The following is an 18,666-nucleotide window of genomic DNA, read 5'->3' as shown; positions in this document are numbered from 1 at the left end:
TTTGGACACCGACACGGCGGTGTTTGGACTAACGGTGTCTGTGTCTGTGTGTGTGTGCGTGGGTGTAGGTGTGTGTGTGTGTGTGTGGGTGTGTGTGTGCGTGTGTGTGTAGGTGTGTTTGTGTTGATGTTAGGGAATCTAAATATAAAGCCACCCCCAGAGGCCTGCAGTGTCCATGTCGACCCAGGCGGACAGATCCTGGCGAAGGCCGGGGCCGCAATCAAACAAATGTGCTGAAGGATGGCTCTGGACTTGTGCAGCATGTGTGTGAGTCGGAAATGTGTGTGTGTGTGTGCGCTTGTGCGTGTGTATGAGAGAGAGAGAGAGAGAGAGAGAGAGAGATTTTATCCCCCGTTGCTTTTATTTATCACTATTTATTGTATCGTGTAATGGTAGGGTGCTCATATTTCTCCTCCCACAGCAGGAGACATAAATAAACAGCTCCAGACTAGACAATGATGGGATGATTGCTGGGGTTTGGTGTCTAACCTTGACCGTTTATGGCATTTATTTGTCAGGCTCCGCAGAGAATAGCGGCGGTATAGTCTGAAGAAAGGCGCAATATCGCTGCATCACTTGAGTTGTAAGCACATCATTTTAAAGCGAACCCCACCGAAAAATGCATTTTATTGCATTTGAACTGTGTTTTAGTCTTTTATCGCAAAGCGTGAATGCTGTCAATAGTTTGTCTTTAAATTTTCATCTGATACAAATTTTCATCTGGAACTAATAAAACAGACCTTATTAGTTTAATCTTTTAACGTTTAGCTGATGCATAACCTCCAGAATATTTCATTTGATAATTTAGAAATGACTTTCATGGAGTAATAAAACAAACTGTTGAAGCTTAATTAATAGTGGCGTTTTAATATTGGTTGATTTTATTCTGACTTTTTGTTTAGGATATTCATCAGTTTAGCAACTACATTATACCTAAATAAATTCTAATATAGCCACTAAAATGCTAATAAAACAGTTAAAGCCTTAAAAATATATAATGATCATGTCATGTTATGAAGAAACAGAGCTGGTTTGTGAAATTTGAAAGATTTTAATCAATATTTATATTAATAAATAAATAAATGTACTGGTTAAGTGATACAACTTTGAAGAAATAGCAAAAGATCTAAATCTGTCCTAAAAGTTTGGCATTTCAAGATTTTTCACGTTTGTGTTTTGCCTACAAGCAACAGCTGCTTTGAGGTTACAATGTTGATCTTGCTAGCCTCTAGCATTAGCTGCCTTGCTAGTCTAGCTAATATCGAAAGAGTATCAAACTTTTTACATAAAAAAATTGTATTGTTGTATGTGAATGTATTGCTGACATCTACGCCTAGAATATTCCATTATTTTATCCATGACTGTCTCAGAGTTCAGAAATTCAGCTTTACATTAGCGTTAGCACTGCTGCTAAACTAGCTAAAGCTGGATAAAAACTTGAGTCGCTGCTCCAACACAGACAGTTTATGAACCATAAGGGCTTTTATTAGTTCTTAATGTTTATTATATTGACATTCGTCCGTAATAACACTCATATAAGTATATCAGCCTCAATGGACACAACATAAACAAACGGTAGACCATTTTGTGTAGATAAACGAATCAAAATATTTGTGCAGGATGTACCACAACAAAGAGTTTTAACCATTATTACGAATTACATTTACAAGCAGAAATGTTTAATTAAAATTGAAATGATAAAAAATCCTTTTTACAGTGCAACTGCGAGAAATGATGACAAAGAGAACACCCTCTCTCTGCGCTCTGCTTTTTGCTGTGCAAAAAAACAGTGCAAAAAGATGTCAACCACTGTACAGTTTTACGCTTTCATGATCGTGCAAATTTTGTTAAATTTTTTTTTCAGCACTTATTTTTTGAACACGGCCTAGCACAGTTTAGCATGTAATCCTCGTATTTATTCTGGATTTATAGCATACAGTCCCTCAAGAATTGAAGTGCATCTAGTAAGAGCTAATTTCAAACCAACCGACTGAGAAACAGAGAGAGAGAGAGAGTGTAAACTGTGCGCAGCGTTTGGCACGATGGAAACTTTCTTAAGCTCCTAATCTGCCATAGTTGAGAACTTGGACTGCTCAGCATAAAATTCAACATTGAATTTGAAATGTTTCTGTTTTTTTCAAAGAACAAGCATCCATGATGTCAGCTTCTCATCCTGCCCTTGTCTGGTGTATCCCCACTTAAACGCCATCGAATCTGGTCGCAAGTCTCCTGTTAAGGCATGCGCTTCCTTCTGCTTAGAAAACAACGAAAGAGGGGGGGCGGGGGGAATATGCATATATCTTTTTTTCTAATAATCATCTAATAACATCTGTTCAATTATCATAATTTTTTGTCTATCCCTATGTGAGCGGAAGTGAAATCGTGGCAGGGAAAAGATGTTCCAACAAGCTCCCCGGGTCTTCTCCTCACTTCAGACTCAGCGTGAGAACTGCAGGGATTAAATTGATGTCCTCCCCGTGAGTTGGTGTTTGATTTTGTCGTGAACAGCTACATTAATTGCAAAGCACAGAGGCGCAGTCAAAACACTGCATGCATGCGCACCCACCGAGACTCACGCACTCGCAGCGGGGCGTGCGCGGACCGCTTCGAGATTTAAGTGGCTGGGGCGGGACGTTGCGCCCGAGCGAGGCGGGGACAGGGCGCGCTCCGGTCGGGTTGGTGGACAGCTGATTGTCCGTGTCATTACCGGAGCTGAGGAGGGAAAGAGGCGTTCCCAGAAACCACGCCTCCTTCGCCTTACTATAGTTTCTCCTGCTTGGCATCCCAGAGATGGTCCGAAGTGATTCCTCAGGGGAAGCGAAAAGAGCGCAAATCACCCGAGCAAGAGCGGGCGCAGCCGAGTGCCGGATATACCCAGGACTGCCTTCTTAATTGCGCTAATCTTCCGTTTTATCCATCTGAGCCGGAAGGAGGACTTTTGCTTTGAAAGCGACGGAGCAAAGAGAGAAACCTGTTTCATCTTTCATCTTTGGCCTGTTTGTTGCAAAAACTGACATTTTTGCTTGTTTCTTTTTTTTTCTTTTTTTTTGTTTGTTTGTTTTGCTTTTGTTTTTATCAGCTGTACCTTGATCCGAGGAGGAGAGGCGGGAGGACTGTCGCCGGCTCAGCGCGCACTCTCATCCTGCGCTTCCCCCTTTCATCGCTCTCACGTCGCTCCTCTTCACAGCTGCTGCCTTCCGTTCTCCCTCAACATGAGGAGCAGCTAACCCTGGATACTGACAGCTCCCCTTTTTCTTCCCCACATGTCGCATCTTTTGTTTACTTTGAGTGGAACGCGCGCGTCTAAACGCCGTGTGGAATAGACCCACGCCACTTTGCTCCCGTGACAGCGCTATCAAAGGGAGACGCCGAGAGGCGAGGAGGGGAGGCAGAGAAGAGAGGGAAGAAGAGGATAGCGACAGAGAGAGAGAGAGAGAGAGAGAGAGAGAGAGAGAGAGAGAGAGAGAGTGTGTGAAGGTGCGTTTTGATGTTTGGCATCCACGAGAGCATCCAGAGGAGTGGGAGTAGTATGAAAGAGGAGCCCATGGTGGCCGGGATGAACGCGGTTCGGACATGGATGCAGGGCGCCGGAGTGCTGGACGCCAACACAGCCGCCCAGAGGTGAGCCCGAGGCGGACGAGGCGCTGCGCCGCGTTCCGCCGCGCTGGCACCACAGCGGGTGGAGAGAAAAGCGCGTTGTGATATGCGGCGTTTAAAGACGGAGCGGCGGATTCACTTGGGGGCAGAACGCGTCCCCAGAGGACGCAGTGGTGGGATAACCTCAGGTCCCGCTGGCATCTCAACTTTTTTTTCCCTGTCGTTGTTGTTGTTGTTTATTTATTTATTTTTCACCTCGGATCCAACTTTGTTTCAGACGCGTTTCGGAACTGTTTGACAGACTTCCCAACACGAGGCGTTTAAATGCGGCTTTGGCCCCAAAGTTTTTAGTGTAAAACAATAAAATAAAATAAAAGTCAGCTGTGAGTTTTGACTTGGACCTCTCAGTTCGCAGTGATTTGTTTTATTTATTTATTTTGCGTTGAGACGAAGCAGCTTTCCTCGAGGGTCTTTAAAGTTCGCATGCATCGCAAGAACACTATATTTTTGCTTGTTTTCAATCAAAATCTCGAGGTTTCTGGTGCTTATTTACAACAGGTCTGCAATCTGTCTTGTCCAAATTATGACAGTCATAGCACTCGGTATATTTAACCTTTTTTTATTTTATTTTTTTATTTTTCGCTTGCATTCAAATTTAACATCTCAATTAAATTGTTCGATTTTAATGAGCCAAATAAATTAAACTGTGCACGTGCCACCTAATAATTTTAAGTTTAGATACAGACATGGGGACAAGCAACTGAATCAGTTAGCGTGTTAATTTTTTATGTTGTTTATTTATTTATTTTGGTACTTTTATTAGATGCATTTCTTTTCACTCCCGTCCGTGTGGCTTTATTTTATTTATTTATTTATTTTTTATTTTTTGCTTATTTTTGCCTGTGTCCGCAGCGGAGTGGGTCTCGCTCGGGCGCACTTCGAGAAGCAGCCGCCCTCCAACCTCCGCAAGTCCAACTTCTTCCACTTCGTCCTGGCTTTGTACGACAGACAGGGTCAGCCGGTGGAAATAGAACGGACCACATTTGTCGACTTCGTGGAGAAAGAAAAGGTGAGTTTAGAATGTCTCATTGTCTCTCCCTCTCTCTTATTAAAAAAGGTGATTAAAATATAACTGATAACGGATGAACCGCTTAGAAACTAACCAACCAAAATGAGGAACGACGCGCGCGTCCGAGCCACTGATTCCTGACGCGGTGTATATAAAGCTGTTAAGTCAAAGTGATAAATTAGCAGACGTGAGTTAACAAAGTAGAAAGAGTCACACAGCAGGGATAATTTCTTCCTTGAAGGCTTCCTTGATGTGATTTTTAGTTGTGGCTTACGAAAACACCGCAGATCTCTTGTTACTGCTGATTATGTTTTGATAAAATTTGAAGCAATTCCGTATTCATCGTTTTTTTGTTGTTGTTGTTTTGTTTGTTTGTTTTTTTGTTTTGTCCAGTTTGGGACCTTTGGTTCTCAGTTTCCGCTCATGGTGGATTTTCTGTTAGTTTGTTTTCCTCTGACAGCTTGAAGCTTGCAGATATCTCCAGTCACAGCGTTTTCTAAACTTCACTGTGGCATCAGTAAAACATCTGAATTAGTTTTTAATTGGTGCGACTACTACGGGTTTCACCTTGATCACAATAAATTGATTATCTTTTATTATTATTATTATTATTATTATTATTATTATTATTATTATTATTATTATTATTATTATTATTATTATTATTATTAATAAAATGTGAATTATTAATTATCAGATATTATTAGTTTTTTAAATGTTATTAATATGGTCCAAATCTAGTGCTCATTTAGAGTGACTTTACGGTTGCGCCGCGGCTCATGGAAAATAGAAAATAATGTAGATTTAGATTTCATGTAATTTAATAATGTAAATCCTGATTTTGAACAGAAAGAAAGAGACAATTCAGATCAGACATTTTTGCAGCTTATGTATTTTATCCAAAACACAAAACAACAAAAGAATCGAGCTCCTTTGTTTTATTTTTAAATTATATAACCAAATAAATCTGCATGCATTATTAACTTTCCGCCAAACCACAGGTTATGTCAGTTTATTTATTTATTTATTTATTCATTCATTCATTCATTCCCAATCTTGTCAGTGTTTGTTTTTTGGAAAACGAACTGATTTGATCCTGATCAGAGTTTGAGCCTCGCCATTTTTATCTAAAAATAATATCAGGCGGTGATCCCGCTGTAAGGGTCCCAGGAGGAGAAGGAGGAGGAGGAGGAGGAGAGGGTTTACTCTGACCGCCTCTCTCTGTGTTCGCTTCTGTTTTTTATAGGAAACGACGGGGGAAAAGACCAACAATGGCATTCATTATAGGCTTCAGCTCCTCTACAGTAACGGTGAGTTTATTTTGTTTGTTTGTTTTTACTTTATATATATATTTACATATATATATATATATATATATATATATATATATATATATATATATATATATATATATATATATATATATATATATATATATATATATATATATATATATATATATAAAGAGAGAGAGGGAGAGAAGTAAGAAAATCAGAACACAAACTCGTGAAACGTTAAAGATAAATGTTTTAATTTACATTTAGTCTTTTTGTTTGGTAAGACTTGTATTTATTTGCCTTCATTAATAAATATATTGCTTCCTAATTATTCATCTATTTAACTCAAATATAAAAAAGTGCCCTCTATTAATTCTGTTGTGTTGTTGTAATAAATAATAAGCAGGAAAGAAATTATTTCAAACATAGAAAACCCCAAATCATTTTGATTTTATCTTCTCTGCTATGGTTCTTTGTATTGTATTTAGAAAATGAACATTTTGGTTTCGGCCAAACTCAGTGTTTCGCAACTCAAACTGAAAGTTATTAACGTCAGTTTGGAGTGTCTTTTTTTGTTGTTGTTGTTGCTGTTGTTTGAAAGAGCAAAGGAAACAGAATGACTATGTCTGAATGGGTCTAACTTTTACCCATTTTAATCTTTTCTCTCTCTCTTTCTCTCTGAAGGAATCCGGACAGAGCAGGACTTATACGTTCGGCTCATTGACTCCATGACTAAACAGGTAGGAAGGGAATCCTGCATCAGGATTTAAGAAAGAAAAAAATAAATTAATTAAAAAACAAAACAAAATCTTGTTTCTATGCCCTGCTGATCTGGATGTTCACCTCCCCCCGCCCACACATGCACACGCACACACCCAGACACACACAAACACACCCACACACACACTTGCCCTGCCTTGCTGCAAAACCTGTGTCTGAGACCCTTAACTTCAGTACAGCCCAGTCGGCTTGATAAACGACCTGTCTTACCTGTGGAACACATTTACAGAGGCCCAGAAAAAGTAGAGGACATGTGTCCTCATACTCCTCTCCACAACAGCCTGCAGGCGAGGATGTTGTGCATGTGCTTATTTTTTTTAGGAGGTGGTTAATGTGTATAAATATGTGTGCATGCGTGTGTGTGTGTGTGTGAATATCTGCACGAGACGCAGACGTGGTTGTGTGTCAGTGTTGGAGAGAGACAGTGATGCATGCCAGCTCACTCTTTGAGGACCTTGACCCTCATTTCCTCAATGTGAAACAGAACAAACTATCCTGGAGTCTGTTGTTGCGGCCAATGCAATCACACACACGCACACACACACACACACGCATGCAAAACAAAAAAACAGAGTGGTTCACATGTAAGCTGGCGCACTCTGAGGGAATTCTTCATGGGGCTGAATTAGATGGCGAGGAGTAAAGTAAAGCCCCCTCAACACTGTTTTCATATCAGGTCTTTTGTTTTGCCAATTCCGCCTCTAGTGCCATTAGGCTCGAAGAGAGTTTGTCTTAGAATGAAAAGAGTAGGAGGAGATGATGTGTGTGCATGCATGTTTATCAGCCCTGGTGTGTGTGTGTATTGGTGGGTGTGGGGGGGAGTTGTAGGGGTGATCAAGCCCTAGAGAGCATGTTGAGTGGGGTTGGTGGGGTAACCAGACTAGATTTTTGGACGGCGTTCTGCATGGACCAGATGGTGCACTATACTCCAGTCTGGCAGTCCAACTGCTCACTGTACACAGCAAACACACATACGTGCAAGTACTAAAACATACGCAGCACATACACTCACACACGCACACACACACACATTTGTGCACATACAAACAATTTTCCCTCTTACCGTCTCTGTCGGAACACAGCGTTCCTGTTCGGGAGGACTGGATTCCCACGATACATGCGTTTGCCAGATAGACAAACATTTCTACCAAAATGAAAGACACACACATCCCTCTGTTTTTTATTTGGCTTGAAGTCCTGGTTGACTTTTCATCAGCACAGCATGCAAAAAAACTCATCAATTCACAATGATCGTTTTTTTAATTTTTTTTTTTTCATCACATTCTGTCCTTGCAGCTTAGGATTGGTCTGGTTGATTATTATGATTGGTCTGGTTGCCTTAGAGTGTCAAGAACCTATTTACTCTACAAAAAGGAAGAGAATATTTTCTTACACTGTTGCTTCATTGAATTAAAGCCGAGACAGAATGCATCTGGTTCAAGACACGAGGCAGATAAGATGTGAAACTTCCAAAGAAAAAGAGATAAAATGGGAGGAAATGGAAAAGCACGGAGGGAAGCAGGGAAACGACACTGATAGGATAACAACAATACATTCAAAAAAGGAAAACTATTCAATTGCACAATTGGCTTCCAATGTAAATATACCGACATGAACACATATATTGGAAACTTTCGTCAAAGATAAAACGTATATGAATATTCTACTGCAGTAACATAATCTCACACTAAAAATAGAAACATTAGCAATGGAACCTGAAACAATAATCGCATTATTTGTGGTGCATCTGCGAATTAAGCTTTTTTGAACACCGTTTAGCCAGTGGGACGGCTCCAAAGTTCCACCTCTCACACATACAGAGAGAGGAGATCTTTGACTTGTTTTCTCTTCACAAATATTCTAGATCATGTAGGTCTGAGGGCTGAGATGGTGATGAAAGACGTTTGATTTTGTGTCTGGTGAAGCATTTCTGTGTCGATCTGGCCAAATGTCCTGAATCATTTAACGTCCTGAATCGTTTTTTAAACTTTTTTTGTTTTTGACACAAGTCAACAGATTCTTACTTAAAATGCACTCGTATTTTAAATGTTTCATAATCGAATGCACTCTAAAAAGGCTAACGAGACTTTAGAAAGAGAAACACACCCACCGCATTACAGTATAATCTTTTGTAACAGTGTGCATTTGGGATTTTTCTACTTGCTTATCCTTCTTTTAACACCAAACTCTCCAAGACGAAACGTCTTCGACCAAATCACACATTTCCAGTTAAATTTGCAGCTTCTGTTAGCGCCTCCATGTGTTTATATTTGTGATGGTAGGACAAAAGATTGGTATTTTTTCTGACATCAATAAACCATAGCAATTAGTTGTGCTATAGTTGTTGTTAAATGGTTGCTATGGAGACTTGATGACATACCATGTTGTCCCATTTTCACTGGCTAAAGGCCAGTGGTTCTGAATAATGTCAGATCCGATGTGACAAACTGAAAGATATAGATTATTTAATATTTCAATCAATTTATCACAGGGATGTACAAATAACCATTTATAAATATTGTACATTTATTTCAAAGGAATTGTTTAGCTATGATGAACTGTCGCCGATAATTCTGCTAAAATTATGATTTGTTATCTTATTTAATAAACACGTTCAATTTAAAGGCTGGATTCCTCAAAAATTTTCAGTGTGAGATTATGGTACTGCAAAAAAAAAAAAAAAAGAAAGAATTTAGTCTAGGGGTTTTACACATCTCAACAAAGACGCCCTTAGATTTGTCCACAAATATTAATACATGCAACTGATTAATAAACAAATAATGAGCTACATGTGTCTCTTGCATCCAACATCCACAAAAGTAGGAACTGCAATTTGTTTTGTAATTGTTCCTCTTCTCTCTTTTAGGCAATTGTCTATGAGGGTCAGGATAAAAATCCAGAAATGTGCCGGGTCCTGTTAACCCATGAGATAATGTGCAGGTAAGCCAAACTGAAACCGAGCTCTTTATTGATGTCGTTTCACAACTGAGAGAGAGAGAGAGAGAGAGAGAGAGAGAGAGAGAGAGAGAGAGAGAAAGATGACACAAAGCGCATGGCTAAATTATGATAGCAATCTTATCATTTGCCTCAAAGTGGGTTGGAGAGAGCTGGGCCCTGGCCTATTTCTGTTTTGCGCGTGCATGCATGTGTGTGGATCCCTCTCATGTTCAGCTAATTAGGACAAGGAAAAGCTCATTACTCAAACCCATCCTCCTCGGGCCCCCGCGTAACACTCGGCAGTTTGCCTCGTCCCGACACCGAGCTGTGTGCAGACTCAGATTTTGCGTGAAACACCGCTGTGCATTCACGCTCGAAAAGTCGTGAGCCGCCATCGATTGAAAAGCGTCACGCAAAAGCCCCGCCGCGGAGTCCCCAAAGCTAGCGTCCGGCTCGGAAGCGTTGTGAGTAGAGGGAGCGTCTGGTGGCGGAGCGTGTAGCGGCTTCCTGGTTATCACACGGGGCAATTTGGACCACTTGTTTTCATATGCTGCAGGAAACAGTGGAGATCAGAAATCTGATCTGGCTCTCCAAGCCTGTGGTCCTGAGGGACTGGAGAAAGCATGGAGGGAGGAATGAGGTGCGGAGGGTGGGTGGGGGGTAGGGGGGTCAGCCTCTCAGTTGTCTTCCTCCATCTCCTCCCACACACTCCTCCCAGTGGAAGCACACACGTAGTTAGGCGCAGGTAGACACAGACAGGCAGACACTCAGACACAGAGGAATAAAGGTAGTCGTGGTGATACTTTTTCGTTCAGGGATGGGGTGGGTGGGTTTGGGTTGGGGGGGGTTTGACGTTACACTGTTACACTGTGCTGCAGTCAAATGATTCTGAGAGGACTCGTCACATCAGTATGCAGCCCCCTTTTTACCCAGCATGCACTGCTCCCCAGGTCCAGTGGGACCACTCTGTGACCCACTTCTGAGAGAGAGAGAAAGAAAGAGCACAAAATGAGAGAGAGAGAGAGAGAGAGAAAGAGAGGGGCGGGAAAGAGGGAGGGCAATGAGAGCCGAGGAAAAATAGAGAACATAAGATGTCTGGTTGTGTGATGTCTGACAGAAATGGAGCTAACCTGAGCCCTGGAGGCTAATTCAAGTTTGTATCTAGCCCCACTGCAGCTCGCTCCCCCTAAACTTTGCCGAAAATCACTCCGCTGATCCACAGAACGAGCCCTGGTCTTACCGTGAAATCCACATCCCGTCTCCTTTTTTGAACTCCCCAAAGAAAGTCTCACGCCCTCTTACTCCCCATTTTCTCTTTCCTGTACCCACAGATGTCTTCACATTTCCCCTTAGAGTTGTGTCTGTTTTTTTTTTTTGTTCTCTCTATTGTTCACATTTTACTGATTAACTCCCCCCTCTCCCTTATCTGCCCCCTCTTCTGTTCTGTTCCCCCTCACCTGCAGTCGGTGCTGTGATAAGAAGAGTTGTGGCAACAGGAACGAAACCCCATCAGACCCTGTCATCATCGACAGGTAAGCAAACCTCACCCTTCGAACCGGTGACATGATTCCGCATCGTCACTGCTGACATGAAACACTGTGACCCGCCACGATAAAAGAGCCGCGGGGGGGCTTCCACAGGCTAGAGAACATGTTCCACAAAGGGCACAAGAATCAAGATTCGAGCAGGTTTTGATGTGTGTTTTCGTCTGCGAAAACGTAAACCTCGCAAGCCTCGTAAAGCGAAGGCCACAGGTTGTTGTTTGTTTTCAGCGACCGTATAATGTTCTGTGTAAGCAAAAAAAAAAAAAAAAAAAAAAAGAACGTGTGAAGCAGCTGTAAATTATATTCCAGGGCTACGAGTGGATGAAGTGCAGGAGCGGTCATGCAGCAGTCAAGCTCGGCTTCAAGTGTGGTCAAACAGTGTTTGTTTGGTTGTGCCGATGACTTAAGTGATGAGCAGTTTGGGTTACAGATCCAGTCTGGGAGTGAATGCGAGAGTGTGTCTGTTGGCTGAAAATTGTTAGCTGCGTTTTGACAATCACACACACAAACACTTAAGTGTGTGCCTTTCTCCTGCTGTCATAAACTAGCTCTGAGCGATGCTGCGGCTTGTGTGATTTAAAGCCAGTCAGGAAAAAGAAAAGCCCTCTAGATTTACTGTCCAGCCTGAGCTGGAAGTGTGTGTGCGTGCAGAGAACTTGTGTGCTTCTAATGGAAGGTGTTTATTTGGAGTTCAAGCCTGAAGATTAGAAGGGACAGCTTAAGACGTATGAAATTTGATTGTGTAAGAAAGTTATAGGCAGTCAATATGTTGCCTTCAGTAAACAACTCTTTGCATCTACCGATTAGCTTGAGGCTAAGGCTAACAGCAATCACAACAATGTCAAAAACATCACAGCATATAACATCAACATACAACATCATAAACTTTTAAGCTTTAGTCCTGCTTGCATCAGGCGGTTATTTGCACAGAAGCTGATATTTATTTACACAAGAACTAGAGGTTGGAGGCAGTGTGAGTGGTAGCAAGAACAAAACATCTAAAAGCACTTCTAGTTAGATTAACTGCCTTGTAAAACAGTGAGTCAGTGTTAAAATCCATAAAATGTGTTCTCTGAAACAGTTACAATACTTTTGCCTTTACACAGTTTATATTTTATACCACACAGTTAATGGACACAAATTGGGTGAACTTCAGTTCCGCACGTCAGTCATTAATGTGCGTCAATGACGACTCTCCTCCTCTGGGTACATTTAATACAAGTTTGGATTATTTTTAAATATTCAAAGAGCATTCTTTTCTTTTTCTTTTCTCTCTGCTCTAAAGTATTTTAAAATATTTGATTTCTGACATATTCTTTCAGTAGTTATTTTCCTAAACTATAGAAAACATAGGTCAAATATAGTTTTTAAAAAAATGTACTTTATAAATGAAGTTGACCTCCACATGTGTCAGCTGGTGACTTTAACACACATTGGGCGGGATATGTTGAAGCGAAACGAGACAAGAGATTTCTGGACTGGACACGTCTGAGTGGAACAAGTTTACAAAAATGTTTGCTGGTTAAGAAAAAAAAAACTTTTGTCATCTATCATAATTTTTTTATTGTTCTTTTCTCTCACTGCAAGCTGTTTAAATGTTAACTTCCCAGAGGAAAAACACTGAATCTTACCTCCATTCCCGAGTAAATAATCTCTGGATTTTGTAAATAACCACTCAGTACAAACATATTGACAGGACAAAACTTTATAAGAAGATATTTGCATGTTGTGATAATTTTGAAATGAGAGTAGTTTTAAGAGAGAGGTAAATCAATCTTGGCCACCGTAAATGTAGAGGTTAGCTTGGGCGTCAAGAATCAAAACACTTAGATTGACGCTAACAGGAGGAACTAAAACAATTATGTACCACAAAGCTGAAGACAACAGCTGGTCTATGAAACAGTCTTAAAAATGGCAATTTCTAGAACATCAAAATGGTTTATATGGACATGTTTTCATTGAATATTTAGAGATAAGCTGATTCTTTTTTCCCATGGAAATTGTTGTAGGACGTAGGAGGAGGCAGTGCAGCTTCCTAAGTGAAACTCTTAATAAGACCAGAATATTACTGTTTTTACCTAAAGGTACGTGTCAAAATCTGTGAATTAGCATTGACACATTTGGTATGATTATTTTCTATGCTGCTTTATATCTGTGCTTGTTTCATTCAGGAAGATAATTTGTGGTCCACCTTTAAATAGCCATCATGTTTTCTATGAATAAGCGGCAAAGGAAGGTTTTACAATTTAGAAAGTAGCATTGACATAAACTACTGTCATTTGTTTGAGACTGGAGTTGTTTTTTTTAAGACAGCAGAAAGCCGTATTATGCTAGCAGTTAGCATCAGCCATCAGGACCAACTAATGCTAAACACAAAGTCATTTAATCTGGTTCACATGTAAAAATCTTATCTACATCAGATAACCATCTGGATATATTCATTTGGTTGAAATGAAGATTAGTTGGTCTAAGAAGTTAAAGATAACAGCCAATCAGAGTGGGACCAAGACCAAACCAAACTTCCACAGTCTTAGAGCAACTTCAATCTTGAAAACATATCGGTACGCTGAAGAATCTTAAGTCTCGTGTAAGTATTCACAGCAAAGAGGGATATTATTTACTTAGGGAAGCAGAGTTAGAAGACAGTGCACCACCATTTATGTGAAATTTCTTTTACATAAATGTAAAAGTTCCTTTATCAGTGAAGAGGAACTCGTATCAAGAGCATCATAGTATGTCAAATTAATTAGCCTGTTGACACTGAGGGAAACACTTATTTTGTTCTCAGTACATTTATGATTACAGGCCTCCTAACTCCATTTGAAGTGTAAATAACGGTTTTATACCTTACATAAAAAACCAACAAAACAATAAAACGCTCTTGTCGACTGAATTGATGTTCTGGAGTCTGGAATAGATTCAACTTCATTTTCATCTTAACCGGTTCATATTAGCTGCTGTAGCATTAGCCTCCATACAAAACAAATCTGGATGTGTTAAATAAAGATAGCAGGAGAACTATGTACAACAGAGAATACCTGAAATAATCCCTACAGGACTGCTCTGAGTACTATCCAAAAACAATCACTGTACAGCATCCCTGTTTTGTGAGCTGCAACAAGTCTGAGTTTCTACTTTCTGTCTGATTTGAATTTGTCACGTTTGAGTGTTTTTTTTTGTTGTTTTTTTTTTGGCGAGTGTTAATGAGGCAGTGACCTGTGCTATCTGATGAACGCAGCTGTCTTGTTCTCACTGCTGCTCCGTCAAAAGCTACTCTTTACCTGCGTGAGCATATGTGTTTGTGCACAACTTCTGTGCGTTGTTTGTGTGTGCGTGTGAACGCCACCCTCGTTCTGCTCCGTTGAAGCGGAAGGCCTCACCTCAGCGCTCCCTGAGACAGCTGCACCCTGCCACGTGGCCTCAGACCTACACGCCTTACCCATCACTCTCTGTCATTTATTTTTGTATTTTTTTCTTTTTGTTTGTTTGTTGCTTTTCTCCGTGAGAATATTTGTTGATTTTTTTTCGCCCCTCTCTCTCTCTCTCTGTCTCTCTCTTCACGTTGTCGTTTTTCGGTTCCCCCTGACTCAACTTCTCCTCTGCAAGCTGAGCGGCAAACGGAGGAGCAGGCGAGCCGGGAAACGGCTTAGCCACACGGAGCATGTGTTGTGGCGGGATTCCCCTGACGCCCGATGGCTCAGGTGTGAGGGCAGCGTTAACGAACAACAAATTAGAACAGGGGGAGGCAAAACAACAGCTATATCTCAGCTTTCCTCTCCAGCGAGCACTCTTCTTTCTGGACAGGAAAAATAGGTCAGGTGAGTGCAGAGCTCTTGAAGATGGCGCCAGGTTTTTTTTTATTTTTTGTTGTTGGGTTTTTGTTTTTTTTTTAAGGTGGGACTGAAGGGGATTAAGCGTGAAGGAGGGGGGAGGATGATTCGTTTGCTCATTTAGCACCAATATATTCTTGGCAATTGTAATAATCAAGGATTCACAAACAAACAAACAACTGCGAGGCTGAAACTACTGACTCAATTACCATGAGCTCCCCTCCTTCAAATTCATAAAGAAATACCATCAGCAGCCCTTCTCCACCCTTGAAGTTATTTAGTTCGTTAAATAAGGGCTCGTTAGCCCTCTGCTGTTTCGCAGAGATGATTAGATTTTACAGCCCTAATTAGCTGGGCTAGTTCTAACTCTTCTGGAAGAGTAATGGGTGTGATTGCCTAATTAGCTCCCTCTCGTTAAGTCGGGAGAAACAGGCCACTGCAGCAAAACCGCGGGAACGAGGAAAAATAAAGTCAGCTAATGAGAAACTTATTTGATTGTTAGGAGAACAAATGTGGTGCTCTGTGGAATCTGCGTCGCTCTGGGTACTGTACATGCTCACCGGGAGAATCTCCCCTCCTGATGAAAAAGACAGTTTTGTTTGGGCTTTAAGCTTTTGTAGGAAAGAGTGTCTGTTTATTACCTGCTTTGCGGGAAACACTTGTGCATTTGTAGTGTTTTGCTGGAACTGCGAGGGGCAAATGAGCAGCAGGCAAAGACACATCTGTTCGAAAAGATGTGCGAAACACCTTGAAAAAAAAATAGCTTAATGGATCTCACATTGAAAAGCTTTCAAGAATCTAATCTTTTGTTTGAGTCTGCCAAGTTATGAAATAGCATTTATTTTTTAAATCACTGGTTACTAGAATCCCTTAGAAAACCTTAAGAAAAATGTAACAGAAGTTTTCAGGAACCGCTAATCAGTAATATGCGTTGATGTTTCTGTGTGGTATCAATATGATGTGACACGGTCCTGGACAGGGACACAAATTTATATTTTCAGCACAGACAGTAAGGAGGATATGTTAAGGCTAATTTTTGGAGTACTTTAGCAAAAAAAGGCATCTTGGCATCTCCATAGTTACGTAGCAACCGGTGACCTTTGGAGGAATTATATACCTTTATGTTGAAAGATATAAAAGTAGATTTTGAAACACCTTACCTGGACATTAGTATGATTTGCTTTTGTCAGACAAGGCAAAAATTAAGACTCTGTGTGCGTTTGGTGTGAAACAATGATTAGGGATAGTGGGGGAGGTGTGATGCTGTGGGCCAGTTTTTTTTGTTTTTTGTTTTTTGTCACAGGCCCTGTGAATCATCGCAACCTTGTTGCACTCTCACAGTTGTTGTGAGAGTGCAACTTGCATAGCGTAAACTCTTTGAAATACCAGGACATTTTCAATAAATATCTGCCTTTGGCAAAAAACTGAAAATGAATCACACAGAAATGGCTCACCAAACACAATCAGTCTTCTCTCTTGTCCCCAGACCAACAATCCTACGCAAACCAATTGAAGTGAGCATAAGAGAAGAGCCAGGTCTCTGGTCAATAGAAGAAAAATAGAGCTCCATCTGTTTGCATGCTGCAATATTGTGAAATACTGTAGAAAACACCGTACAATCATACTGGGAAGAGTTTTGTTCAGCAGGGGCATCAATAACACCACTGGTGATTATATCAAAAACAAATGTTTCTTAAGATAAGATTGCTTTCCTTAAAATACAAAGTAAATCTCACAGTAAAAGTTAGATTTTTACATTTCTTCCAGTGTGCTGTGCTACTGCGATTAAAAAAAAAAGCAAAAAATAAAAGCTTATGCACATCTTTACCAAATGTGCCGTTACACTTGTCTGCTTTCAGTGAACTTCAGAGGCAAGCAGTTTTGGTTGACCTTTCTGAAGTTTTCTCAAACAGTCAGCACTGTAAAAAAAAAAGAAGAAGAAGACAACTCACGCCATCCCTTATAAATCCAACCAGAGAGGTGACAAGCTCTTGGAAATTCAGGTAGACTTCCAGCTGACATGCCATGTCCGTTCTTGACACCGGTCAAGGGAAGCGGCTGAAAGGTGAGATGCTGCCGTGCATCTCTTCCCCCAGGGATGTATGTGTGGTCCGCTGCAGCCTCTAACGGTGGCAGGATATTACGAGGGGAGTCCTTAACCCCTCAAACCTCCGTTTCCTCTCCTCTCCATCACTCCTGGTTAGCGTGGGGGCTAATCATATGCAGGCACTGGCTATGATCAGTCCATCATGTGCCTGGATGGGCCTCAAATCACAAACACATTTGCCTGCCGGCTCATGCACAACCAACCCCGTCTCTCTGCAAAGCGTGTGTTAAATGTGCGCTCCCATTTAATGATGCTGCCTTGAGATTTAATTTTACATCAGCGCGAAGATCAGATGCATCAATTTGAGTTTGTGGTGCTCAACGCAAAATCACAAAGCTTCTCTTTGTCAACAGTTCTAGTCATCATCATCCATTTTTCATCATGAAGCGTTTTCAACTAAGCATTGGATTGAACATATATTTGGAGATTGCCCCTTTAAAGTCTAAAGGGTTTATTAACTGACTCCAGGTTAAGGTAGCATTGTGCAGATGATCCCATTGCCTGGAAACAACTGCTTCGTTTTGTGTGGGATAAAGTCAAGTTCATACGTATAGCACATTTCAGCAAACAAAATGCTTTACACCATAAAACCATCACACAGTCACCAGTTATAAAACACTGTCATCATCAAAATTATTAATCAAGTAGACATAAAATATGCTGATCACTATTGATTGCTACTTATACTACTGCTAATCAAAGGCAACTCTAAGCAGCTGGGGTTTTAGCCTTGATTTATAGCAATTCAGCGTTTCAGCTGTTTTGCTGTCTTCTGGAAGTTTGCTCCAGATTAGAGGAGAACAGAAGCCGAATGCTGCTTCTCCATGTTTGGCTCTGAACCTGGGGGTGCAGAGTAGACCAGAACCAGAAAACTGAGTGAAACCTATGAAGAAAGTGGACTCGGATAATACCAGAAATACCTGTTTGACAGAACCCAAACAGAATCCTCTTCAAGGGTGCTAAGCTAATGGAGAGCCAGGGATTGTTTTTAATCAGTGGGTGAATTACACAGCCTTATTTAAATTGTGAATAAACACTTAGAAAAACAGCACAGATCTCAAAGTGGGAATGACAAGCCACTGTCTGTAAGCTAATAAAAAGCTTCACAAATCTGCTTTAACATCCTCTCTTTGAGGTTATTTCTCTCCCTCCAGCACCATGTGTCCTCTCCTGGCTCCCACCACCTGTGTCCTGTGGCCCTTTCCTGCTCATCCAGGGCCCACTGGCCTTCTGCAGGGTGTCCCCCAGGCAGAGACAAGGGGGTGTGGAAAGACTCTGTGACCAAAGATAAGGATCCACTGATTAAGCCAGCAAGACCAATGGGCTGCCCCTCTCTGGCGAAAAGGGGTCAACCCAGACAGCGTTTATTGCTGTTTCTGAGCGTGTATGTGTTTGGGTTCAGCACACTCCCCCGGCCCGTCTGTTGATGTTGCCCATTTCCTCACATGCGTGTGTCTGCGGTTGGATATCCATACTTGTGTGCTGACAGAGGCCATTTCCCGATGAGTGTGTTTGCTTGCGCGCG

At 41.1% G+C, this 18,666-nt stretch overlaps 1 protein-coding gene across 2 annotated transcripts in view; it reads left to right on the top strand.

Moving 5' to 3' along the window:
* Positions 1-2,373: 2,373 nt before the first annotated feature.
* Positions 2,374-18,666, top strand: part of ebf1a (EBF transcription factor 1a) — a 75,146-nt gene continuing 58,853 nt past the window's right edge. The window contains exons 1-6 of one of the 2 annotated variants that reach the window (XM_044127974.1): positions 2,374-3,621; positions 4,510-4,666; positions 5,913-5,976; positions 6,628-6,683; positions 9,590-9,663; positions 11,124-11,192. In XM_044127974.1, the coding sequence (XP_043983909.1) occupies positions 3,488-3,621; positions 4,510-4,666; positions 5,913-5,976; positions 6,628-6,683; positions 9,590-9,663; positions 11,124-11,192 (554 nt within the window). In that variant the 5' untranslated portion in view covers positions 2,374-3,487. The remainder of the gene's footprint in view (positions 3,622-4,509; positions 4,667-5,912; positions 5,977-6,627; positions 6,684-9,589; positions 9,664-11,123; positions 11,193-18,666) is intronic. The other variant, XM_044127976.1, reaches the window with a different exon arrangement.

The sequence above is a fragment of the Gambusia affinis genome, linkage group LG09 (genome assembly GCF_019740435.1).
Source record: "Gambusia affinis linkage group LG09, SWU_Gaff_1.0, whole genome shotgun sequence".
Taxonomy (NCBI): domain Eukaryota; kingdom Metazoa; phylum Chordata; class Actinopteri; order Cyprinodontiformes; family Poeciliidae; genus Gambusia; species Gambusia affinis.
This window is presented reverse-complemented; position numbering and strand designations above follow the sequence as displayed.